The 25,438-nt window shown below is 53.1% G+C and overlaps 1 protein-coding gene across 7 annotated transcripts in view; it reads left to right on the forward strand.

The window, feature by feature from the left end:
• PAX7 (paired box 7) overlaps nt 1-25,438 on the forward strand; it is a 148,994-nt gene that overhangs the window by 85,728 nt on the left and 37,828 nt on the right. For all 7 annotated transcript variants that reach the window (XM_064730688.1, XM_064730692.1, XM_064730689.1 and 4 more), the window contains exons 7-8: nt 1,568-1,733; nt 4,456-4,649. In XM_064730688.1, coding sequence (XP_064586758.1) covers nt 1,568-1,733; nt 4,456-4,649 — 360 coding nt within the window. The remainder of the gene's footprint in view (nt 1-1,567; nt 1,734-4,455; nt 4,650-25,438) is intronic.

A 25,438-nucleotide genomic window follows, 5' to 3' on the forward strand; every position in this document is an offset into this window, starting at 1 on the left:
ACATTACTCAGTGTCACCACGGGTGTTTCTCTTCCCCCATGGTTGACAGACATTGCTCAGGTGTCACCCACGGGGTGTTTCATGTCCCCCAGGTGTGACAGGCACAGCTCAGGTGTCACTCACAGGGGTGTTCCCTGTTCCCCAGGTGTGACAGGCATTGCTCAGGTGCCACCTACAGGGTGCTCTCTGTCCCCCAGGTGTGATATACATTACTCAGGTGTCACCCACAGAGTGTTCTCTATCCTACAGGTGTGGCTTTTCTTGTCCCCCCAGGTATGACAGGCATTACTCAGGTGTCACCCACGGGTGTTCTCTGTCCCCCAGGTGTGACAGACATTGCTCAGGTGTCACTCATAGGGTGTTGTCTGTCCCTCCCGGTGTGGACTAGCCTGTTCAGGTGTCAACCTAAGGTGTCCTTGGGGTCTCTGTCCCCCAGTTTGACAGACATTACTCATGTCACCTAGGGTGTTCTCCTCCCCCATGTGTGCCAGACATTGCTCAGGTGTGACCATGGGATGTTCTCTGTCCCCAGGGGGTGACACACACAGTCACCCACGTGTTGTTCTCTCTCCAGTGTACAAGCATTGCTCAGGGTCACTGGGGTGTTTTCCCCCAGGTGTACATACATTGCTCAGGTGTGACAACATTGCTCAGGTGCCACCCACGGGGTGTTTTCTATCCCACAGATTGACATACATTGCTCAGATGTCATCCATGGGTGTTCTCTGTCCCTCCAGGCGTGGCTTTTCCTGTCCTCCAGGTGTACCAGACATTGCTAAGGTGTCACCCATGGGGTGTTCTCTGTCCCCCAGGTGTGACAGACATTGCTCAAATGTCACCTGTGGGATGTTTCCCATCCCCCATGTGTGCCAGGCATTGCTCAGGTGTGACCTATGGAGTGGGCTCTGTGTTCTCTGTTCCCCGGGTGTGACACACATTGCTCAGGTGTCACCCACGTGTTGTTCTCTCTCCCCCCATGTGTAACATGCATTGCTCAGGAGTCACTAAGGGGTGTTCTCCATCCCCCCAGGTGTCACATACATTGCTCAGGTGTGACAAGCATTGCTCAGGTGCCACCCACGGGGTGTTTTCTGACCCCCAGGTGTGACATACATTGCTCAGGTGTCACCCATGGTGTGTTTTCTATCCCACTAGATATGACATACATTGCTCAGGTGTCACCCACGGGTGTTCTCTGTCCCTCCAGGTGTGGCTTTTCCTGTCCTCCAGGTGTACCAGACATTGCTAAGGTGTCACCCATGGGGTGTTCTCTGTCCCCCAGGTGTGCCAGGCATTGCTCGGGTGTCACCCACAGGGTGTTCTCTGTCCCCCATGTGTGACATACATTGTTCAGGTGTCACCCACAGGGTGTTTTCTGACACCCAGGTGTGCCAGGCATTGCTCAGGTGTTCTCTGTCCCCCAGGTGTGCCAGGCATTGCTCGGGTGTCACCCACAGGGTGTTCTCTGTCCCCCATGTGTGACATACATTGCTCAGGTGTCACCCACAGGGTGTTTTCTGACACCCAGGTGTGTCAGGCGTTGCTCAGGTGTTCTCTGTCCCCCCAGGTGTGGTTCAGCAACCGGCGGGCGCGCTGGCGCAAGCAGGCCGGAGCCAACCAGCTGGCAGCCTTCAACCACCTGCTGCCGGGGGGCTTCCCGCCCACGGGGATGCCGGCGCTGCCCCCGTACCAGCTGCCCGACTCGTCCTACCCCAGCACCACCATCTCCCAAGGTGAGCCCCCTGTTCCCCTGCCCCCCTTCACTGAGGGCTTTTTTGGGGTCCCCTCCAAACCACCCCCAGTTCTCTCCTTGGGCCGCTCTGGGCTGGGACATGCTGGCACAGCTGGGAGCCTTTGTGGGTTTGTTTTGTTGGGAAAATTGGGGTTTTTCCTCAAGTCAATGGAAGTTCTTCTGTTCTCTGTCCCACATCCCTTCTGCTGTGTCCCCATGTCCCCATGGAGTTTTGGATGTGGAGCACATCCCAGTAAATTGGGGTTGTGTGGGTGACCCCTCATTGTGGGTAAATCTCCAGTCTTGGGTTCAGTAGTAGGAATATTGCTAATTCCCTCTGCCTTGTAAATTGGGGATTTACCCAATTTTTTATTTATTATTTACCCAAATTTTGTGGTATTTATCTCATTCTGGGTAAATCTCTGTTATGGGGTTCAGCAGCAGGAATATTGGAGTGGAAGGAATATTGTTAATTAGTTACCTTGTAAATTGGGGATTTACCCAATTTATTATTTATTATTCACCCAAATTGTGTGGGATTTGCCTCATTGTGGGTAAATCTCCATTAATGGGGTTCAACAGTGGGAATATTCCAGTGGAAGGAACATTGTTAATTCCAGCTGCCTTGTAAATTGGGGGTTGTGTGGGATTTACCTCATTGTGGGTAAATCTCTGTTCTGGAGTTCAACAGTGTGAATATTCCAGTGGAAGAAATATTGTTAATTAGCTACCTTGTAAATTGGGCATTTACCCAATTTATTACTTATTATTTTCCCAAATTGTGTGGAATTTTACCTCACTGGGTAAATTTACCTCACTGTGGGTAAATCTCCAATATGGAATTCAGTGGTGAGAGTATTCCAGTGGAAGGAATATTGTTCATTCTAGCTGCCTTGTAAATTGGGGATTTACCCGATTTATTATTTATTATTCACCCAAATTGTGTGGGATTTGCCTTATTCTGGATAAATCTCCGTTAATGGGGTTCGGCAGTGGGAATATTCCAGTGGAAGGAGTATTGTTAATTAGTTACCTTGTAAATTGAGGGTTGTGTGGGTGACCCCTCATTGTGGATAAATCTCCATTCTGGGGTTCAGCAGTGGGAATATGCCAGTGGAAGGAATATTTTTAATTAGTTACCTCATAAATTGGGCTTTTACCGAGTTTATCATTTATTATTTACTCAAAATGTGTGGGATTTACGTCATTGTGGATAAATCTCCAATCTGGAGTTCAGTGGTAAGAGTATTCCAGTGGAAGAAATATTGCTAATTCCAGCTGCCTTGTAAATTGGGGATTTACCCAATTTATTATTTATTATTTACCCAAATTGTGTGGGATTTATCTCATTTTGGGCAAATCTCTATTCTGGAGTTCAGCAGCAGGAATATTCCAGTGGAAGGAATATTGTTCATTCCAGATGTCTTGTAAATTGGGGATTTACCCAATTTGTTATTTATTATTTTCCCAAATTGTGTGGGATTTATCTCATTGTGGGTAAATCTCCAATCTGGGGCTCAGCAGCAGGAATATTCCAGTGGAAGGAATATTTTCAATTAGTTAGTTACTTTGTAAATTGGGGATTTACCTAATTTATTACTTATTATTTACCCAAATTATGTGGGATTTACCTCATGGTGGGTAAATCTCCAATCTGGGGTTCAGTGGTGAGAATATTCCAGTGAAAGAAGTATTGTTATTTAGTTACCTTGTAAATTGGGCATTTACCCAATTTGTTATTTATTATTTACTCAAACTGCATGGGATTTACCTCATTTGGGGTTCAGTGATGAGAGTATTCCAGTGGAAGTAATATTGTTCATTCGAGCTGCCTTGTAAATTGAGGGTTGTGTGGGATTTACGTCATTGTGGATAAATCTCCATTATGGGGTTCAGCAGCAGGAATATTCCAGTGTAAGGAACATTGTTAGTTCCAGCTGCCTTTGGCCTTTCCCAAGGAATTCATGGCTCTTTTTGGGGGGAGAAAACAAAGTCAAAACCCAGACTTCACCAAGCATGGAGCTGCTGGGTCCCACGATGGCCAAGCCACCATTGCTGGGTTTCCTGGGGTTCTCCTGGCTGTTTCCTGGGGTTTCCTTGGGGTTTCCCGGGGGTCTCCTGAGGTTTTCCTGGGACATCTCCTGGGGGTTCCCCAAGGGTTTCCTGGGGGTCTCCCAGGGGTCTCCTGGGGGTCTCCTGAGGTATCTCCTGGGGGTTTCCTGGGGGTATCTCCAGAGTCTCACAGAAATTTCCCAGGGGTCTCCCAGGGGTGTTCCAGGGTTTCCCAGGGGTCTCCTGGGGGTTTCCCAATGATTTCCTGGGGGTTTCCCAAGAGGATCTCCCAGGGGTCTCCCAGGGATCTCCCGGGGGTTTTTCGGAGCTTTCCTGGGGGTGTCCCAGGGGTCTTCTGGGGGTTTCCCAAGGGTTTCCTGGGGGTCTCCCAGGGGTCTCCTGGGGGTCTCCTGGGGGTATCTCAGGGGTCTCCCAGCGGTTTCCCAGGGGTCTCCCAGGGGTTTCCTGGGGCATCTCCTGGGGGTTTTCTTGGGGTCTCTCAAGGATCTCCTAGGGGTTTCCCGGGGGTTTTCTGGGGCTTCCCGGGGGGTGTCCCAGGGGTCTCCTGGGGGTTTCCCAAGGGTTTCCTGGGGTTTCCCAGGAATCTCCTGGGGGTGTCCCGGGGTTTCCCGCGGTGACCCCAGCCCGTGTGTGTCCCTGTGTCCCCGCAGACGGCGGCAGCACCGTGCACCGGCCGCAGCCGCTGCCGCCCTCCACCATGCACCAGGGCGGCCTGGCCGCCGCCGCCGACTCCGGCTCTGCCTACGGCGCCCGGCACAGCTTCTCCAGCTACTCCGAGAGCTTCATGAACGCCGCAGCGCCCGCCAACCACATGAACCCCGTCAGCAACGGCCTCTCCCCGCAGGTAGGTGCCCCTTTCCAGCCTTCTGCGCGTTCCGACAGCTCCGGGATGTGGTGGCGAGCCGGTGTGACAGTGGTCACAGGGGTTCTTGGGTGAGGGAAGAGGCGAGAATGTTGGCTCCATGTTCAGAAGGCTTGATTTATTATTTTATGATATATATATATTACATTATAGCTATACTAAAAAGAAATAGAAGGAAAGGTTTCGTCTCAGAAGGCTAACAAAGAATAGAATGGAATCAATAACAAAGATCTGTGCCTCGGACAGGGAGTCCAAGCTATCAGGTCTGTGGTTGGCCATTAACTGTAAACATCCAAGATGGGCCAATCACAGATGCACCTGATGCATTCCACAGCAGCAGATAACCAGTGTTTGCATTTTGTTGCTGTAGCTTCTCGGCTTCTCAGCAGGAAAAATCCTAAGGAAAGGATTTTCACAAAAGATGTCTGTGATGAACTGGCACCGCGGTTGTTTGGGTTGGTGTTGGAGTTGGGGTTGGTGAGGTTGTTGTTGTGGTGGTTGTTGTTGTGCTCAGGAATTCCTGCGGGCAGAGCAATTAGTTGGTTTGTTAATGAGCAGCAGCTCTGTCCTGCTGGTCGTTCCCACAGCCAGGTTGGGGTGAGGGGATCCCTGTGTTGATGGTGCTCACAGGGGTTGAAGGAAGAGATGAGGATCTGACTCCATGTTTCAGAAGGCTTGATTTATTATTTTATGATATATATTACATTAAAACTATACTAAAAGAATAGAAGAAAAGGTTTTCATCAGAAGGCTGGCTAAGCTAAGAATAGAATCATAAAGAATGATAACAAAGGCTCTATCTCAGACTCTCTCTTCAAGCCAGCTGGGCTGTCATTGGCCATTAATTAGAAACAACCACATGAAGCCAATCCCAGATGCACCTGTTGCATTCCACAGCAGCAGATAACCATTGTTTACATTTGGTTCCTGAGGCCTCCCAGCTTCTCAGGAGGAAAAACCCTAAGGAAAGGATTTTTCATAAAAGATGTCTGTGACAGAACCCCAACACCTGGAGCACCCCCAAAACCACCCCGGAGCAGGGGGGGCCCTGTGGTGCTGGCGGTGACCCCAAGGACAGCACACCTTGGGTGGACTCCACAGCTCATCCTGGCTGCTGATTTAGGCACAACCTGGAGCTCCTCCAGGCCTGGCTGGACACGGAGCTGAGCTCAGAGATGGAGATTTGGGGTTTGATTTGGGAAAACTCCCGCAGACAATCCTGGTGAGCTGTGGAGGGGGAAAGGAGTGTCCAAGCTCACCTTTGTTATCAAGTGGAGCTGAAAATGAGCAGCTAGGACTTGTCCTTATCCTGAGGGACACCAAATCCCATTTTTTCCACTCTTGGTCACTCATGGGATATGGAGCTGTGTGAAGGGCAGCAGGTGTTTCAGAGGGATCAATTTATTTAGGATGGGAAACCGAAATAATTTGGGATGAGGAGGAGAAACGAGGTGGGCACCTGGAGTGGAAAAGCTGCAGAGGTTTGGAGTCCAACAAACAGGGACACCAGGGGATGTGGAAGTAATGCTCCAGCAGTCTGGGTGTGAAAACAAACACGGAGTGTCAGTGAAAGGGGAAACTTTGCAGCTTCTCTGGAATGGTTCAAATCCCCCACTCTCGGCTTTGAGTGGGAAAACTGTGACTGGCACAGGACAGGATGGGAAAATATTAAAATATTGACTGGCACAAGGCAGAGTGGGAAAATGTTGAAATGTGGCTGGCATGGGGCTGGATGGGAAAATATTGAAATGTGACTGGTATGGGGCTGGATGGGAAAATATTGAAATGTGACTGGTATGGGGCTGGATGGGAAAAATATGAAAATATTGACTGCCATGGGGCTACATGGGAAAATATTGAAGTATTGAATGGCACAGGGCTGGATAGGGAAATATTGAAATGTGACTGGCATGGGGCTGGATGGGAAAATATCAAAATATTGACTGGCATGGGGTTGGATGGGAAAATATTGAAATGTGGCTGGTGTGGGGCTGGATGGGAAAATACTGAAATGTGGCTGGCACAAGTTTGGATGGGAAAATATGGAAATGTTGACTGGCACAGGGCTGGATGGGAAAATGCTGAAATATTGAATGGCATGGGGCTGGATGAGAAAATATTAAAATATTGACAGGCACACAGCTGGATGGAAAAATATTAAAATATTGACTGGCATGGGACTAGATAGGAAAATACTGAAATGTGACTGGCACAGGGCTGGATGGGAAAATACTGAAATGTGACTGGTATGGGGCTGGATGGGAAAATATTAAAATATTGACAGGCACAAAGCTGGATGGAAAAATATTAAAATATTGACTGGCATGGGACTAGATAGGAAAATACTGAAATATGACTGGCAATGGGGTTGGATGGGAAATATGGTGTGAAATATTAAAATGCGCACAGGGCTGAATGGAAAATATGAAAATGATGACTGGATGGGCTGGATGGAAAAATATTAAAATATTGACTGGCATGGGACTAGATAGGAAAATACTGAAATGTGACTGGCACAGGGCTGGATGGGAAAATATTGAAATGTGACTGGTATGGGGCTGGATGGGAAAATATTAAAATATTGACTGGCATGGGGCTGGATGGGAAAATATGGAAATGTGACTGGTATGGGGCTGGATGAAAAAATGCTGAAATGTGCCTGGGATGGGGCTGCATGGGAAAATACTGAAATGTGACTGGCACAGGGCTGGCTATTGCTCCAAACAGGGACATTCGTGGGGGAATAGGCAGATATCCCTCTGACAAGGGATTTCTGAGAGCACTGGGCTCAGGCTCAGAGGATACAGCCTGGGATTGAAAGGCAGGCCTGGGTTAGCTGGGCCAGGGCCCAGGATTAACTCAGATGATCCCAAGTGCAATTTATCCCCACGGAATAAGGCGGGGATGAGATGCCTGGGATGAGCCCCAGGCTCAGAGAAGGCCATCCTGCAATTTCCATTTCCCTTCATCCTCTCCTGCCCAGTCCTGCAGAATCAGGGGCTCCTTGAAAGGACCAGACCATGGCTTTTCCTCTGCTTATCCCAATCCCAAATTCCCCTGCCCCCAGGCTCAGGCTGGGGACAGATATCCCTGAGCCCATAAGCCCTTTGTATGGGAAAGAGAGGAGCCTTTATCTGGCAGGCCTGAAGAAAAGAGAGCTTTGCACCCCCAGGAAGAGGAGATTCCCATTTTCCCAGAGCTTTTAATCATGTGAGGGCCAAGATATCGGTGTGGAAATTCGTCTGTTGCCTTTGTGTGCTGAGAGCCTAACCCAGGTTATTTCCCGACTGCTTTACATTCCCTGATCAAAAAATTCCTCGCTTTCCAAGCCCTCTGCTGTTCCTAGTGGAAGGAGATGAGAAATGCTCCCAGCAGGATGAAGAATTCCTGGATTTGTCCTTTGTGGTTTTTGGGGGTTTTTATGGGGGTTCTTTATGGGTGAGTGAGTATCGGTTGGCGGGCAATCCAGGAAATCCGGGGTATTCCAGGGAAATGCCGGGAAAATTCCACCCTCTCAGCTGCCCGAGGGTGAATTCAGGGGGGGAAAGAAAAAGGGGTTCGTAGAGGGAAAGAAAAAGGGGCATAGAGTGGGAAAGAGGGGGTTCAGGAGTGGGAAAGAAAGAAGGAGATAGGAGGATTGGAAAGAGGGGGTTCAGGAGGGGAAAAAGAGGGAGCTCAGAAGATGGGAGAGGGGATTCTGGAGGGGGGAAAGAGGGAACTCAGGAGGGGAAAAAGAAGCTCAGGAGGAGGGAAAGAGGCTGGAAATAGGGGGTTCAGGAAGGAAAAAAGAGGGAGCATAGGACATGGAAAAGAAGAGGTTCAGGAGGGAAGAAAGAATTTGGGAGTTCAGGAGGAGGAAAGAAAGAGGAGGTTCAGGGGGGGGAAAGAGGGGGTCCAGGAGGGGAGAAAGAAAGAGTTCATGTGGGAAAGAGGGAGCCCAGGAGGGAGAAAAGAAAGAGGGGGTTCAGATGGTGGGAAAACGGGAGTTCAGGGGGTTGGAAAAAGGGGGTTCAGGAGGGGGAAAAGAGAGGGTTTAGGAGGGGGAAAAAGAGGGAACTCAGGAAATGGGAGAGAGGGGATTCTGGAGGTTGAAAAGAGAGGGTTCAGGAGGTGAGAAAGAGGGGGTTCAGAAGGGGGAAAAGAGAGGGCTCAGGAGATGGGAAAGAGGGGATTCAGGAGGTTGGAAAGAGGGGATCCAGGAGAGGAAAAACAGGGGGTTGAGGATGGGGGAGAGAGGGGGTTCAGGAACGGAGAAAAAATTTGGGAGTTCAGGAGGGGGAAAGAAAGAGGAGGTTCAGGAGGTGGAAAGAGAGGGGATTGTGGAGAGGGGAAAGAGGGAACTCAGGAGGGGAAAATCAGGAGGGGGAAAAGAGGGGGTTCAGGAAGGGGGAAAAGGGAGCTCAGGAGGTGGGAAAGAGGGAGTTCAGGAGAGGGGAAGAAAGAAGGGTCAGAGGGGAAAGAGGGGTTCAGAAAGTTGGAAAGAGGGGCTTCAGGAGCAGGAAAAAGGAGTCAGGGTTGGGGGGGGCGGAGGAAAAAGGGGGGGGAGGGGAATTCAGGAGGTGGGAAAGAGGGAAATCAGGAGGAAAAAGAGGGAGTTCAGGAGGTTGGAAAGAGGGGGCTCACGATGAGGGAAAGAAAGACGGGGTTCAGGAGGGGAAAAGAGTAAGCTCAGGAATAGGAAAAGAGGGGGTTCAGGGGGTGGGAAATAGGGAGTTCAGAAGATGATGAAGAGGGAGTTCAGGAGGTTGGAAACCCCACACTGGGAGCTGAGGGTGATGGTGATTTGTCTCTGGCCGGGTTTCCCGTTTCCCCCATGGCGGCAGCAGCAGCAGGAGGGGATTTCTTGGCACTTCAGACAGGGAGAGGGGCCCAGGAGCTCCCAGCTTTTGCTCCCTATCCAGTTACCCCGGGATTGGGTGTCCTGGCTGGAATCCACGGGCTCTGCTGGCAGCTGGAGTCTGGGAGGAGAAACAGAGCGTTCCCATTCCCAAAGAGAAAAAATTGGGGATTTGGGATGGCCACCACGGTGTTCCTGATCCAAAAGAGAAAATGGGGATTTGGGATGGGCACTGCAGTGTTCCCATTCCAAAAGAGAAAATGGGGATTTAGGTGTTCCTGTTCCCAAAGAGAAAATGGGGATTTGGGATGGCCACCATAGTGTTCCTGCTCCAAAAGAGAAAACAGGGATTTGGGGTGGCCAACATGGCGTTCCCTTTCTGAAAGAGAAAATGGGGATTTGGAGTGGCCACTGCAGCATTCCCAAACAGAAAATGAGGATTGGAGTGGCCACCATGCTGTTCCCAATCCCAAACAGAAAACGGGGCTTTGGTGTGACTACTGTGACATTCCTGTTCCCAAAGACAAAATGGGGATTTGGGATGGCCACTGTGACATTCCCACTCCCAAACAGGGATTTGGGATGGCCACTGTGCCGTCCCCATTCCCAAACAGAAAACGGGAATTTGGTGTGGCTACTGTGGCATTCCCATTCCCAAACAGGAAATGAGGACGTTTTGTGTGGCCACTGTGGCATTCCTGTTCCCAAAAGAGAAAATGGGGATTTGGATTGGCCACTGTGGCATTCCCAAACAGGGATTTGTGGTGGCCACTGCAACATTCCCACTCTCAAATGGGGATTTGGGGTGGCCACTGTGGCATTCCCATTCCCAAACAGAAAACAGGGATTTGGGATGGCCAGTGTGACATTCCCATTCCCAAACAGGGATTTGGGGTGGCCACTGTGGTTTTCCCATTCCCAAACAGAAAGTGGGGATTTGAGATGGTCACTGCCGTGTTCCCATTACCAAAGAGAAAATGGGGATTTAGGGAGACCACTGCGGTGTTCCCAGTCCCAAACAGAGATTTGGGGTGGCCACTGTGCCATTCTCATTCCCATTCCCAAATGGGGATTTGGGGTGCCCACTGTGACATTCCCATTCCCAGTCCCAAACAGGGATTTGGGTTGCCATTCCCATTCCCATTCCCATTCCCAAACAGGGATTTGGGGTGGCCACCAAGGTGTTCCCATTCCCAAACAGGGATTTGGGGTGCCCACTGTGGCATTCTCATTCCCATTCCCATTCCCAAACAGGGATTTGGGGTGGCCACTGTGGTGTTCCCATTCCCAAATGGGGATTTGGGGTGCCCACTGTGACATTCCCATTCCCAGTCCCAAACAGGGATTTGGGTTGCCATTCCCATTCCCATTCCCATTCCCATTCCCAAACAGGGATTTGGGGTGGCCACCAAGGTGTTCCCATTCCCAAACAGGGATTTGGGGTGGCCACTGTGGTTTTCCCATTCCCAAACAGAAAGCAAGGATTTGGGATGGCCACTGCAGCATTCCCATTCCCAAACAGGAATTTGGGGTGGCATTCCCATTCCCATTCCTAGATGGGGATTTCGGGTGCCCACCGCGGGTCCATCCCTGGCCGTGCTCCCTCTCCGGGTCAGATCCTGCAGGAGCCCTGCCCAACCCTCACTCAGGATTTGTTTAGTCCCGGTTTTGTTTTTCAGCCACACAAAGCCCAGCTCAGCCGCTGGAGCCTCCCGGCTTTCCCAGGCTGCTCCGCCTCCATCCCAGAGCTCAGCTGGGAATTTTGGCTCCCATGACTTCATCCCGGGTGAAATGTCACAAAATCCCAATGGATGTCACAAAAATCCCGATGGATTCTGTGACGCTTCACCCAAAAACACCGGCTTGGCTGGGCTGAGCTGGTGAGGGGTTAAGCCCAGCTGGAAATTAAACTTGATCCAGCTCCTTGTCCAGGCCTTGTTTATCACTTCCAGCCCTGGAATGGGAAAAAAAAAGTAAAAAAAAATAAAAATTGTGTGTTTGTGTGTTGAGATAAGGAGAGTACAATAATTGAGAATGAAGTAAAATACAGTGATAATTATAATAATGATAATTATATGTATATTCATTTATTATTTGTATTTATTAATTTTATCCTATTTTATTGTTATATTTCTATATTTATCTATATTCATTATATAAACAAAATACTAATGATAATATATTAATACATTCATTTATTATAGTCATTGTATTTGGTTTTTGTTGTTATATATTATTTTATTATATTATTATTTATTATATTGATATATTTATTTATTGTTATTAAAGAATTATTATATTAATAACAGTAACAGTAACAGTAATAGTATTAGTAACAGTAACAGTAATATTAATAATAATGGAAAACCAAGTGCTCCTGGCTCTGGAAATTCTTTCCCTCAGTTCCAGAGATCCTCCTCGCTCTAGGAATTCCTTCCCTGATCCTGATTTCCATGGATCCTCTGGGAACTCCTTCCCTGATTTCTGAGGATCCTCCTGGCTCTTGGAATTCCTTCCCTCAGTTCCATGGATCCTCTGGGAATTCCTTCCCTGATTTCCACGGATCCCTCCTGACTCTAGGAATTCTTTTCCTCAGTTCCAGGGAGCCCTTCTGGCTCTGGGAATTCTTTCTCTGGCTCTGGGAATTCTTTCCCTGATTTCCAAGGATCCTCCTGGCTCTGGGAATTCTTTCCCTGATTTCCAAGGATCCTTCTGGCTCTGTGAATTCCTTCCCTGATTTCCAGGGACCCTCCTGGCTCTGGAGAGGCCGCTCTGTCTCCCTTCCCTCAGTGCCACCAATCCCTTTCTCCGTCTGGTGCCTTTTTTTTTCCTTTTTCTTTTTTTTTTTTTTTTTTGTCGGAGACACTGTGCCTGTAATAAGCATTCAAAATGAGTCTTGCTGGGCCAGGAGAAAGGGGAGGGGAAGAAAGAAGGGGAGGAGAGGATGAGATTTGGGGGGGTTGAGGGTGGGGGGGGGGGGATTTGGGGAAGGGGGAAAAGGAGGAGGGGTTTTAAATAGCAAAGAATTAGGAAAAAAAAAATCTGATGCAAATCACTGGTAGAGAGAAAATTATGTGCAATTACCCGAGCGATACTGGGCAGCCGTGCCCACCCCAACCAACAAGATCTCATTAACAAGCAGAAAATAAGATTGAAATGGTGTGTAAAAGAGCTGAAAAATGAATTTGAATGCTGCATTTGTCCACAATTACCCCCTCGTTCACACATATTTTATTGCAATTTTTTTATTATTCTTAATCTTTCCATCCCTCAAAGCAGATTGGGAACATCCTGGCATTACAGTTGCTGAGGGAGGAAGCATTAAGGATTCCCCGTTTCCCTGAAAGGAGACCCTTCTCCCGCTCGAATTTTCCAGGCTGGGTTTTGGCCGGATCAGGATTCATTTCCCGGCTTAGCCGGGTGTAGGGCCGTGTTCTGCCTCATCCCTTAACGCCCCCCTCAACACCGGGGCCTTCCCTTCCCCTCTCTCCTTCTCCTTCTCCCTCCAGGCTTCGCCATCATTCCCGTGGATGCTGAGCTCTCTCCTTCCTTCCTTCCTTCCTTCCTTCCTTCCTTCCTTCCTTCCTTCCTTCCTTCCTTCCTTCCTTCCTTCCTTCCTTCCTTCCTTCCTTCCTTCCTTCCTCTTCCTTCCTTCCTTCCTTCCTTCCTTCCTTCCTTCCTTCCTTCCTTCCCTTCCTTCCTTGCACTCCTTCCTTCCTTCCTTCCTTCCCCTTCCTTCCTTCCTTCCTTCCGATTCCTTCCTCCCCACTTCCTTCCTTCCGCACTTCCTTCCTTCCCTTCTTCCTTCCCACTTCCTTTTCCGCCATTCTTCTTCCTTCCTCCCCTTTCCCTTCCTTCCCACTTCCTTCCTTCCCTTCCTTCTTCGCCACTTCCTTCCTTCCGCCACTTCTTCCCCCTTTCCCTTCCTTCCCTTCCTTCCACTTCCTTCCTTCCTTCCTTCCTTCCTTCCTTCCCCTTCCTTCCTTCCTTCCTTCCTCTCCCTTCCTTCCTTCGCCACTCTTCCTTCCCTTCCTTCCTTCCTTCCTTCCTTCCATTCCTTCCTTCCTTCCTTCCTTCCTTCTTCGCCACTTCCTTCCGCCACTTCCTTCCTTCCCTTCCTTCCTTCCTTCCCCTTCTTCCTCTCCTTCCTTCCTTCCTTCCTTCCTTCCTTCCTCCTTCCTTCCTTCCTTCCTTCACTTCCTTCCCCTTCCTTCCGCCTTCCTTCCGCCACTTCCTTCCTTCCTTCCTCCTTCCCATTCCTTCCTTCCTTCCTCTTCCTCCTTCCTTCCTTCCTTCCTTCCTTTTTCCTTCCCTTCCCTTCCTTCCTTCCTTCCTTCCTTCCTTCCTTCCTTCCCACTTCCTTCCTTCCTCTTCCTTCCTTCCTTCCCTTCCTTCCTCCCCTTCCTTCTTCCCCTTCCTCCTCCTCCCCTCCTCCCTTCTTCCTCCCTTCCTTCCCCTTCCCCTCCTTCCGCCACTCCTTCCTTCCGCCACTTCCTTCCGCCCTTCCTTTCCTTCTTCCTCTCCTTCCTTCCTTCCTTCCTTCTCCTTCCTTCTTCCTTCCTTCCTCTTCCGCCATTCGCACTCGCCCTTCCACTTCTTCCGCACTCTTCCGCCACTTCCTTCCGCCACTTCCTTCCGCACTTCCTTCCACCACTTCTTCCTTCCCCACTTCCTTCCTTCTTCCGCCACTTCTTCCGCCACTTTCTTCCGCCACTTCTTCCTCCCCTCCTCCCTCCCTTCCTTCTTCCTGCCTTCCCCTTTTCCTTCCTTCCCCCTTTTCCTTCCCCCTTTTCCTTCCTTTTGCTGCTCCTCCTGCAAGAAGGGAAAGGGATGGTTTGGAAGTTTAGCTTAGTTCATTATTTTGGGTTTCTTAGCCCAAAAAAACTTTTTTTCAGTAAGGAATTATCCCAAAGGAATGTTTGGAGCACGTGGGGGTGAGCCCCTGGTGTCACCTCAGAGAGAATGACCCAAAATTGTCACAGAATTCTGAGCTGGAGGGGCCTTAGAGCTGATCCAGGGCCCCCCTGGCAGGGCAGGGACTCCTCCCACTGTCCCAGGGAGCTCCAAACCTTCCCTCCTTCTCTCCTTCCCTCCTAATTCCGCCTCCTTCCCTCCCCGGGATTCGGGAACGGGACCCGGCAGCTCCGGGCTCCTCTGGGAAAAGCGGCTCCACCTCGTCTTCGTCTCCCTAAACTTTTAACCTGCCCATGCCCTGTTTTCCACTAAAGTTTCTGGCATTTTTGCGGATATGTTTCACCCAACAAAGCCCATCTGCTCTTGTCAGTTTGACGCCTCTGCTGCCGGCACCGGGAGCGGGGGAGAAGGGAACATTCTTCCCGTGTGAAAACAGATCCGTCCTTCTCTGCCTGATTCCCGGTGACTCCGGCTCCGAGGAGGGTGGGAAGGGGGGAATTCACAGCCATGGGGCCTCTCCGCTCTCCCTGCCGAGTTCCGTGGGTTCCCTCGATCGATTGGGGCGCTCCCATCCCGCTGGAAACCCATCGGGAGCAAAAAAGGCAGGATTGTATTCCCTTAACCCAAATTCTGAGTTAATCCCTGTGTGATTCCCAGAGGTTGTTCCCTCTGAGACAGGAAAATGTTGGGAACTCGGAAGGATTTGGGATTCCCACTCCAGAGGTACCTCCCTGTGTGTGTTACTGAGAGGAAAATGAAAGGTTTTGGGATTCCCACTCCGGAGGTTTTTCCCTGAGTGTTTTACTGAGAGGAAAATGGAAGGATTTGGGATTCCCACTCCAGAGGTTGTTCCTGCATGTTTTTCTGAGGAAAATGTTGGAATCATGAAAAGATTTGGGATTCCCACTATGGAGGTTTCTCCCTTTGTGTGTAACTGAGATAGGAAATTTGAAGGATTTGAGATTCCCACTCCAGAGGTTGCTCCTTGTGTGTGTTACTGAGAGAGGAACTTGGAAGGATTTGGGATTCCCACTCCAGAGGCTGTTCCTTGAGTGTTTTACTGAGATAGGAAAATGTTAGGAACGTGAAAAGATTTGGGATTCCCGCTTCAGGGGTTGTTCCCTGTGTGTGTTACTGAGATAGGAAAATGGAAGGACTTGGGATTCCCACTCCGGAGGTTTTTCCCTGCCTGTGTTACTGAAAGGAAAATGTTTGGAGCACGAAAATATTTGGGATTCCCACTCCGGAGGTTTCTCCCTGAGTGTTTTACTGAGACACGAAAATGTTGGGAACACGGAAGGATTTGGGATTCCCAGTCCGAGGTTGTTCCCTGTGTGTATTACTGAGAGGAAAATGTTGGGAACACGAAAGGATTTGAGATTCCCACTCCAGAGGTTTCTCCATGTGTGTGTTACTGAGATAGGAAAATGGAAGGATTTGGGATTCCCACTCTGCAGGTTTTTCCCTGCGTGTTTTACTGATAAGAAAATGTTGGGAACACGGAAGGATTTGGGAACAAACCGTCGATTCCCGAGGCTGGAATCCCATGGGAGTTTGGCGCTGCCTTTGGTGCGCTCAGGATCGGCCCCCAGGGCACTGCAAGCTCAGGGAGCAGCAGGACACAAATTGGGGAGGAAAAAGGAATAAATTGGAGAAGAAAACTGGGGGGAAACCTGAGGAGAAGAACAAGAGCGATGGCAGCAGGAAGGAGAAGCTCGGGGAGGTGTGGAAGCGCCTGAAAAACCCCCAAATGTCGAATTTAAGGGCTGAGACACAGAAATCTGTCCCCAAAATCTTCAAATCTCGGTCCCCAGGCGGAGCAGGGTGGGTGGAACGGGAATCCCTGAATTCCTGAATTCCTGGATTCCTGGATTCCTTCACCTCCCCTCCTCCGGCTCCTGGGGAGGGAGCAGGGGCTCGGCCGGGAGGATCCGAGCGCTGATTACTGAGGGAGCTCGGGCCGGGCACGGAGGGAAAATGAGCCATTAGCAATTAACGCCATCAGCAATTAACGCCATCAGCAATTAACGCCGCAGCCGCTGCCCGGCGCTCCCTCCGTGCCGCGATGGATCGGGGGCAGAGGCAGCCCCGGAGAGGGGGCAGCGAGGCAGAGGGGACGCTTAAAAGCCAGGAATGCAACGAAAAGAAGAAATAATCGGGATTTGGGGGCGGGGGCACGCGGCGCATTCCCGGGGTGCGCGTTCCAGCTGTGCCTGCTCCATCCAGCTGTGCTCCAGCTGTGCCCCGCCTGGGGAGAGCAGGAAAAACCCACAGCGGGCAGGGATCCAGCCCCGAGCTGTTTGCCCCTCGCAGGGACATGCACGTTTTTATATGCTATCGTTAGATAACTTTCATGTTAATTATTAAACTTATATTCTTCTATTGTATACATAGATTTCATCCAAGCATAGGCTCCTCGTGGTCCACCTCAAACTTCTAACATAGTTTCTCATGATTCTTCTTACGATTCAACAATAATTATATTTAATTGCTAAACAATCATCACGTCTAACAATTATATCATTTATCATATACTGCTTAGGCAGGTGCAATTTCACATGATCTGGCAAACACAAAGCCTGACATTTTCAGAGTCTATTTTTAACATTTTTCCGGGGCCCCACTAAGTCTAGCTTCTTTCTAATTCTCCAGATTTTATGATTTTAAAACGTTTTGCTATCACTCCTGGCGGGATTCCAGCCCGGGGAGGATGGACAGGGAGTTGTGAGTCCCCTCTCTGTGCGCGGCTCTGCCGGGATGTGTGAGAGGGTCAGGACTCGGTGTGGGGTTGGGTTTCCCTTTGCTTCCCATCCCATGCGTTAAGGAAAAGAGAAACTCCCGTTGCCTCCCGTCCCAGCTGGGGAGGCTGCAGGACTTTGGGGCTGTGTCCATCCCTGGAGCATCCCGGGGAGCTGCTCGGGAGGATCAGGCTGTGCAGTCCCAAAGCCTCAGGGGAGGATAATGGGATGAGATAAATCCCAAAAGGATGCTGGGCTGAGCTTTGGTGTGAGGTGGGGGAGAGTTTGGGGGCCGCGTCAGCTTCCAGAGTGTCCTGAGCGACCTTCCCAGTGCCCCAGGGGTGGAGCAGGAGCAGGGAACGGCCCTGAAGGGTGGGCTCGGAGGGTTTGGGGTGCCAGGGAATGGCTCTGCAGGGTGGGCTTGGCCAGTTTGGGGTGCCAGGGAACGGCTCTGCAGGGTGGGCTTGGAAGTTTGTGGTGCCAGGGAATGTCTCTGCAGGGTGGGCTTGGAGAGTTTGGGGTGCCAGGGAATGGCTCCGCAAAGTGCGCTTGGAAAGTTTGGGGTGCCAGGGCTGAGCAGGAGCAGGGAACGGCTCTGCAGGGTGGGCTTGGCGGGTTTGGGGTGCCAAGGAACGGCTCTGCAGGGTGGGCTTGGAAAGTTTGGAGTGCCAGGGCTTAGCAGGAGCAAGGACATTGCTCTGCAGAATGGGCTTGGACAGTTTGTGGTGCCAGGGCTGAGCAGGATCACGGACATTGCTCTGCAGGGTGGGCTCAGAGAGTTTGGGGTGCCAGGGAACGACTCTGCAGGGTGGGCTTGGAAAGTTTGTGGTACCAGGGCTGAGCACAGACATTGCTCAGACATTTTGGGGTGCCAGGGCTGGGCAGGAGCTGGGAATGGCTCTACTGTGTGTGTTCGGATAGTTCGGGGTGCCAGGGCCGGGCAGGAGCAGGGACATTGCTCAGACACTTTGGGGTGCCAGGGGATGGCTCTGTGCTGTGGGCTCGGCCAGCTCGGGGTGCCCGGGCTGGTCAGGAAATGGCTGTGAAATGTGTGCCCAGACGGTTTGGGGTGCCGAGAAATGGCTCTGCAAGGTGGGCTCAGCCAGTTTGAGGTGGCAGGTCTGAGCACGGACATTGCTCAGACACTTTGGGGTGCCAGGGAACGGCTCTGTGCTGTGGGCTCGGACAGTTTGGGGTGCCAGGGAACGGCTCTGTGCTGTGGGCTCGGACAGTTTGGGGTGCCAGGGAACGGCTCTGTGCTGTGGGCTCGGACAGTTCGGGGTGCCAGGGAACGGCTCTGTGCTATGGGCTCCGACAGTTCGGGGTGCCAGGGCCGTGCAGGAGCCGCCGGTGCCCCGGGAGGTGCAGAGGGAGGAGCTGCAGGAGCCGCAGGGAATGCCACACGCACTCCCCGCTGCGGGGTCCGTTCCAGGCCGGGGTCCCCCCCAGCATGGCGCGGCATGTGCGGGGACATCTCCGAGTGCCGCGGGAGCTCTGCTGCCCAAAGCCACCTCTGCCTCCTCCAGCTTGCCCGGGATCAGTTTAGGGCGGGGATGGAGATCACAAACCCCGGCAGGGCTGGGGATCACCAATTTGGGGGCTGGGGATCACAAACTCCGGGAGATGGAGATCACAAAGCCCGGGGGCTGGAGATCATCAGTTCCGGGAGATGGGGTTCACAAACCCCGTCGGGGCTGGGGATCACAAATCTCAGGGCTGGAGATCACAAACCCCGGGAGTCGGAGATCACAATCCCCCGGGGATGGGAATCACAAACTCCGGGGCTGGGAATCACAAACCCGGACGGGGCTGGGGATCACAAATCTCAGAGCTGGAGATCACAAACCCCGGGAGCTGGAGATCACAATCCCCGGGGCATGGGGGTCACCGATCTCAGAGCTGGAGATAACAAATCCCGGCGGGGCTGGAGGCGAGGGGATCAAAGGTGCGCGGGGTCCCGGCTCGCCGCTCTCAGCTCCGGGCTGCCCTTAAACCCATCGAGTTTGTAAATGTGGGGGATCTGATTTCAGGGAATGAGCTCCTGAAAGGCCATCGGGAGCCTCGCGGGGCGGGGAGCCGGGCAGGCACATCCAGGGAAATCACGGGGCTGGCGGTGGGGCCGGGAGGAAAGAGGGAATGGAGGAGTTGTTCTGGGAAATTACAGGGAATTTGGGAAATTAGCCCGGCTGTGGGGTTTTGAGGAAAGAGGGAATGCAGGCATGGAGGGGTTGTTTTGAGGAGTCTTAAGGAAAATCACGGGAAATCAGTGGTTTGCGGGATTGAAGGGAAAGAGGGAATGCAGAGATGGAGGGGCTGTTTGGGGAAATCACGGGGAATTTGGGAGAGGGAAAGAGGGAATCCAGCCGCGGAGGGGCTGTTTGGGGAAATCACAGGGAGCGGTTCGGGGGATTGGGGGGAAAGAGGCCAAACCGATGAGTTTCGGGAGGGAATTCACGGCTCCGGCCAGGGCTGAGGCGGCACCGCGCTGTCCTCTTACAGTGGGGGACACTCCCGATGAGGACACAGAGAGGGGACGCTCCCCAGGAGGACACAGGGAGGAGACACTCCCATAGGGACGCAAAAGGGGACACTCCTGATGGGGGTCACAGAGAGGGGACACTCCCGATGGGGACACAAAAGAGGGACGCTGCCTATGGGGACACAGAGGGAGGATGTTCCCCATGTGAACACAGGGAGGGGACACTCGCGATGGGGACACTGGCCATGGGGACACGGAGGGGGGACACCCAAGGAGGACACAGAGAGGGGGCACTGCCTATGGGGACACAGAGAGGGGATACTGCCTATGGGGACACAGAGGGGACGCTCTCCATGGGGACAGAGAGGTGACATTCCCGATGAGGACACAGAGAGGGGACACTCCCGATGGGGACACAGAGGAGGGATGCTCCCATTGCGAGTGTCCCTTTTCTGTGTCCACATGGGGGACACAGAAAAGGGACACTCGCAGTGGGGACACAGAGGGGGGACTCTCCCGATGAGGACACAAGGGGGACTTTGCCGATGGGGGCACAAACGGGGGACACTGCCCATGGGGACACAGCGAGGGGACTCTGCCTGTGGGGACACAGCGAGGGGACTCTCCCCATGGGGATACAGAGAGGTGAAACTCCCGATGAGGACACAGCGAGGGGACTCTCCCGATGGGGACACATGGACGCTCCCCATGTGGACACAGAGAGGGGACACAGGGGGGACAGCCGCGATGGAGACACAGAGAGGGGACACTGCCCATGGGGACACAGAGCGGACACTCCCGATGGGGACACAAAAGGGGGACACTCCCCACGGGGACACAGACAGGGAATGCTCCCCATGGAGACAGAAAAAGAGGACGCTGCCTATGGGGACACAAAAGGGGGTCACTCCCGATGGGGACACAAACGGGGGACATCCCGTGGGGACACATCGAGGCTGCCCAGCCTCGCCCGCGCTCCGAGCGGCCCCGGGAGCCCGGAGCATCCTCGGCTCTGTGTCGCAGCTCTCGCTGTCCCCGCGCGGTGCCTGCGCTCCCTCTCCTCTCTCCTCTGTCCCCATTGATGTGCCGGGGAGCTGTCTCCGCTCTGCCTGCTCTGTCTGCTCTGCCACTCGCGCGTCTGTTCCGAGAAGGGATCAGAAGTTTCAGCGAGCGCTCGGCGCCTCTCCTTTGATCCATGTCCTGAGGCCTGCTTGACAGCGAAAAAAAGCATGGAGACAAAACGACTCAGTCAAAGTGATTCCTGACAACTGTCTCCATGAGATAAGGAAGCTCTCTGTGTCTTGGTGGTTTTTTTATTTTTTTTTTCTCCTCTTCTAATACCGCCTCTCCGTTTCCATAAGAAGCAGAGTCACTTTAAACCAGAGGAGCAGCGGAGAGGAGCCGAGCACAGAGCAGAGCTTTATGTCTCCTTTCCCACTCCTTCTTTTTTTTAAATTTAATTTTATTTCTTTTTCCCCTAAAACCCCCTCTTTTCCCCCGTTTGCCTTTCCCCGGTGCCGCCCGTGTCGCTGAGCAATCCCAGGACATTATTCCGAGCCAGCTGTCCCCGCGAGGGGCTCCAGGGGACACCGAGAGCCATTGTGTGACAATGAGCAGCCCTTTCAGGAGAGGGGGGCGGCCTCATTAGGAGCCGGGCTTTACCCACCGCTGGCCACTTAAGCGGCGCTCGGAGCTGCTCCCCCGCTGCTGAGCCCCGGAATTTTCTTTGGGATTCTTTAATTTCGTTTTGCCAGGCTCGTGTCACGCAGGGAATGTCCCCTCCACCCTTGGCCAGGTGGCTCCGGGGTGCGGTGTGCGACACTAGAGGGTGCAGGAGGTGTGGGAACAGGGAATGGGGTTGGGATCCCAAACGCGGGGATCGCTCTGGGACAAACAGCACATGGAGGGGACAGGGAGATGGCTCAGGGGACACGGGGACACAGGGGGACAGGGCCACTGCAGCCGTGAGGAGCTGCGGGAATGCAGGGTTAATCCCCAATGGATGCATTCAGGGTGGACCCCCAATGGATGGATTCAGGATGGATCCCGATGGATGCATTCAGGATGGATGCCCAATGGATGCATTTAGGGTGCATCCCCAATGGATGCATTCAGGATGGATCCCCAATGGAGGGTGGATTCCCAATGGATGGATTCAGGATGGATCCCCAATGGATGGATGGATGGATTCAGGGTGGATCCCCAATGGATGCATTCAGGGTGGATCCCCAATGGATGGATGGATGGATTCAGGGTGGATCCCCAATGGATGCATTCAGGGTGGATTCCCAATGGATGGATTCAGGGTGGATCCCCAATGGATGGATTCAGGATGGATCCCAAATGGATGGATTCAGGGTGTCCCCAATGGTTGGATTCAGGATGGACCCCCAATGGATGCATTCAGGGTGGATTCCCAATGGATGCATTCAGGGTGGATTCCCAATGGATGGATTCAGGATGGATCCCCAATGGATGCATTCAGGGTGGATCCCCAATGGATGGATTCAGGGTGGATCCCCAATGGATGCATTCAGGGTGGATTCCCAATGGATGAATTCAGGATGGATCCCCAATGGATGCATTCAGGGTGGATTCCCAATGGATGCATTCAGGGTGGATTCCCAATGGATGGATTCAGGGTGGATCCCCAATGGATGCATTCAGGGTGGATCCCCAATGGATGCATTCAGGGTGGATCCCCAATGGATGCATTCAGGGTGGATCCCCAATGGATGCATTCAGGATGGATCCCCAATGGATGGATTCAGGGTGGATCCCCAATGGATGCATTCAGGGTGGATCCCCAATGGATGGATTCAGGATGTCCCCAATGGATGGACTCAGGGTGGATCCCAAACCCCAGACTGCTCCATCCCAGCCCTGCAGGGCACCTCGGGTGACCCAGCCTGGCCTCGGAGTTCCCTTTCAGGACATGGGACAGAGCCACGCTCAGGGGTGGGGACAGGGACTGGGGAATCATGGAAGGGTTGGGCTGGAAGAGACCTTGGAGTTCTCATCCTTCCAGCCCCTCCCATGGGCACGGATCCCTTTCCATGGGCAAGGACTCCTCTCTGTGGGCATGGACACCTTTCCATGGGCAGGGACCCCTCCCATGGGCAGGAATCCTTTCCATGGGCATGGATCCATTTCCGTGGTCACAGACCTTGTCATGGGCTCAGGCCCCTCTTGTGGGCAGGGACCCCTTTCTGTGGGCAGAGACCTCTCCAGCAGGCATGGACCCCTTTCCATGGGCACAGAGACCTTTCCGTGGGCAGGGACCCCTCCCATGGGCACGGATCCCTTTCCATGGGCACGGATCCCTTTCCATGGGCATGGATCCCTTTCCATGGGCACGGATCCCTTTCCATGGGCATGGATCCCTTTCCATGGGCACGGACCCCTTTCCATGGGCACGGACCCCTCCAGTGGACATGGGCCCCTCTCTCTTCTCTCCCACCATCCCGGGCAGCTCCGAGCCTCCCCTGGGCCCCCCCAAACCCTGAGCCAGAGGCCCCGAGCCCCTCCCAGCCCCCCAGAACCCCTCGGCCGGGCCGTTCCTCTCCCCCTGGCTCCCGTAATGAGCCTTTTGTGGCGGCTCCGCTCCGGAGTGAAACTCCATTAGCGGCGGGGCCGGGGGGCGGCGGGGGGCGAGGGTCCCTTCCCCCCAGAACCGCGCTGCACCGCGCTGATAAACAGCAAATATCGGGGAACAGGATTTCCACATTATCTGAGCGCGGCAGAAAATCAAAATTTCAGTCTAAATCCGAGGAGACGAAGCTCATAAGCTCCTCCAGCTGATACAGACGCCGAGCGCAGCCGGCAAAGGCTCAGGAGGCACAAAATAACATTTTTCCTTAAAAAAAAAAAAAAAGGAAAGAAAAAAAGAAAAGGAAAAAAAAGAGAAGAGAAGAAAAGAAAAGAAAGCAAAAAGAATGAAGGAGAAGGGAGAAGCAAGAAATCTTTGGGGGCTGCCTGTGAGGGAGGGAGGAGGAGAGGAGCATTGTGTGGGGTTCCTGCTGAGGGGAGAAACAGCCGGGAGCGCTGGGGAGGGGGCTGGGAGTGCTGGGGACAGATCTGGCAGAACTGGGGACAGCGCTGGGAGCTCTGGGCAGAGCTGGGAAGAGCTGGGGAGGGAGTTGGAAGTGCCGGGGAGTGCTGAGGACAGAGCTAGGAGAGCTGGGGAGTGCAGGGCACAGACCTGGGAGAGCTGGGGACAGGGCTGGGAGAGCTGGGGAGTGCAGGGCACAGATCTGGGAGTGCTGGGGACAGAGCTGGGAGCTGGGGACAGGGCTAGGTGTGCCAGGGAGCGCTGGGGAGGGGGCTGGAAGAGCTGGGGAGGGGGCTGGGAGTGCCAGGGAGTGCCGGGGACAGAGCTGGGAGTGCCAGGGAGTGCTGGGGACAGGGCTGGGAGAGCTGGGGACAGGGCTGGGAGTGCTGGGGAGTGCTGGGGACAGATCTGAGAGTGCTGGGGACAGGACTAGGAGAGCTGGGGACAGGGCTAGGTGTGCTGGGGAGTGCTGGGGAGGGGGCTGGAAGAGCTGGGGAGGGGTCTGGGAGTGCCAGGAAGTGCTGGGGACAGGGCTAGGAGTGCCGGGGACAGAGTTGGGAGTGCCAGGGAGTGCTGGGGACAGGGCTGGGAGAGCTGGGGACAGCTCTGAGAATGCCGAGGACAGAGCTGGGAGAGCTGGGGAGTGCAGGGGACAGGGCTGGGAGAGCTGGGGACAGGGCTGGGAGAGCTGGGGACAGAGCTGGGGATCGAGCTGGGAATGCTGAGGACAGGGCTGGGAGCACTGGGGAGGGCCAGGGAGCGCTGGGGACAGGACTGAGAATGCGGGGGACAGAGATGAGAGATCTGGGGAGCGGTGGGGACAGAGCTGGGAGAGCTGGGGACAGGGCTGGGAGTGCTGGGGAGCGCTGGAGACAGGGCTGGGAATGTTGGGGACCAGTCTGGGAGCCCTGGAAACAGGGCTGGGAGTGCTGGGGATGAGACTGGGAGAGCTGGGGAGTGGTGGGTACAGATCTGGGAGTGCTGGGGACAGGGCTGGGAATGCCAGGGGGTGCTGGGATCAAGCTGGGAATGCTGGGGCCAGGGCTGGGAGTGCCAGGGGGTGCTGGGGACAGTACTGAGAATGCGGGGGACAGAGATTTATTTGGGGTGAGGAGGAAGAAGGCGTGGAATGGATGCCTTTGGCAGCATCACAGTTGTGCTGGCAACAGGAGTAATTCCCAAAAAAATCCAAAGGAGTTCTGCAACACCAAACCCATCCCTCAGCAGCCAAATCCCACAGGAAAGGCTGAATTGGGGCTGGAAAGGCTGAATTGGGGTTGGAAAAGATGAATTGGGGTTGGTAAGGCTGAACTGGGGCTGGAAATGCTGAACTGGGGTCAGCAAGGCTGAATTACCCCTGAGGGCTGGGCTGGCCTGCTCGGAGGGGTCAAACACACCCAAATCCCACACAGGGGAGCTCCCAGGGGTGTTTGGCTCAGTGAATTCTGCGAATTCAGCGAATTCTGTGAATTCTGTGAATTCTGTGAATTCTGTCAATTCTGTCAATTCTGCAAATTCTGTGAATTCTGTGAATTTTGTGAATTCTGTGAATTCTGTGCAATCTCCCCTGGTTTTTGCCTCCAGGGCTGTTCCTTGCCCCCAGCCCGGGCAGCTCCAGCCCTGCTGCCCCCAACCCATCCCCGCTGGGGTCCCTGCTGCTGTGCCAGCATTCCCAGCATTCCCACTCCCTCCTGCACGGCCCCAGGCTCCATTCCATTCCATTCCATTCCATTCCATTCCATTCCATTCCAT

Source organism: Zonotrichia leucophrys, chromosome 21 (genome assembly GCF_028769735.1).
Source record: "Zonotrichia leucophrys gambelii isolate GWCS_2022_RI chromosome 21, RI_Zleu_2.0, whole genome shotgun sequence".
NCBI classification, from domain to species: domain Eukaryota; kingdom Metazoa; phylum Chordata; class Aves; order Passeriformes; family Passerellidae; genus Zonotrichia; species Zonotrichia leucophrys.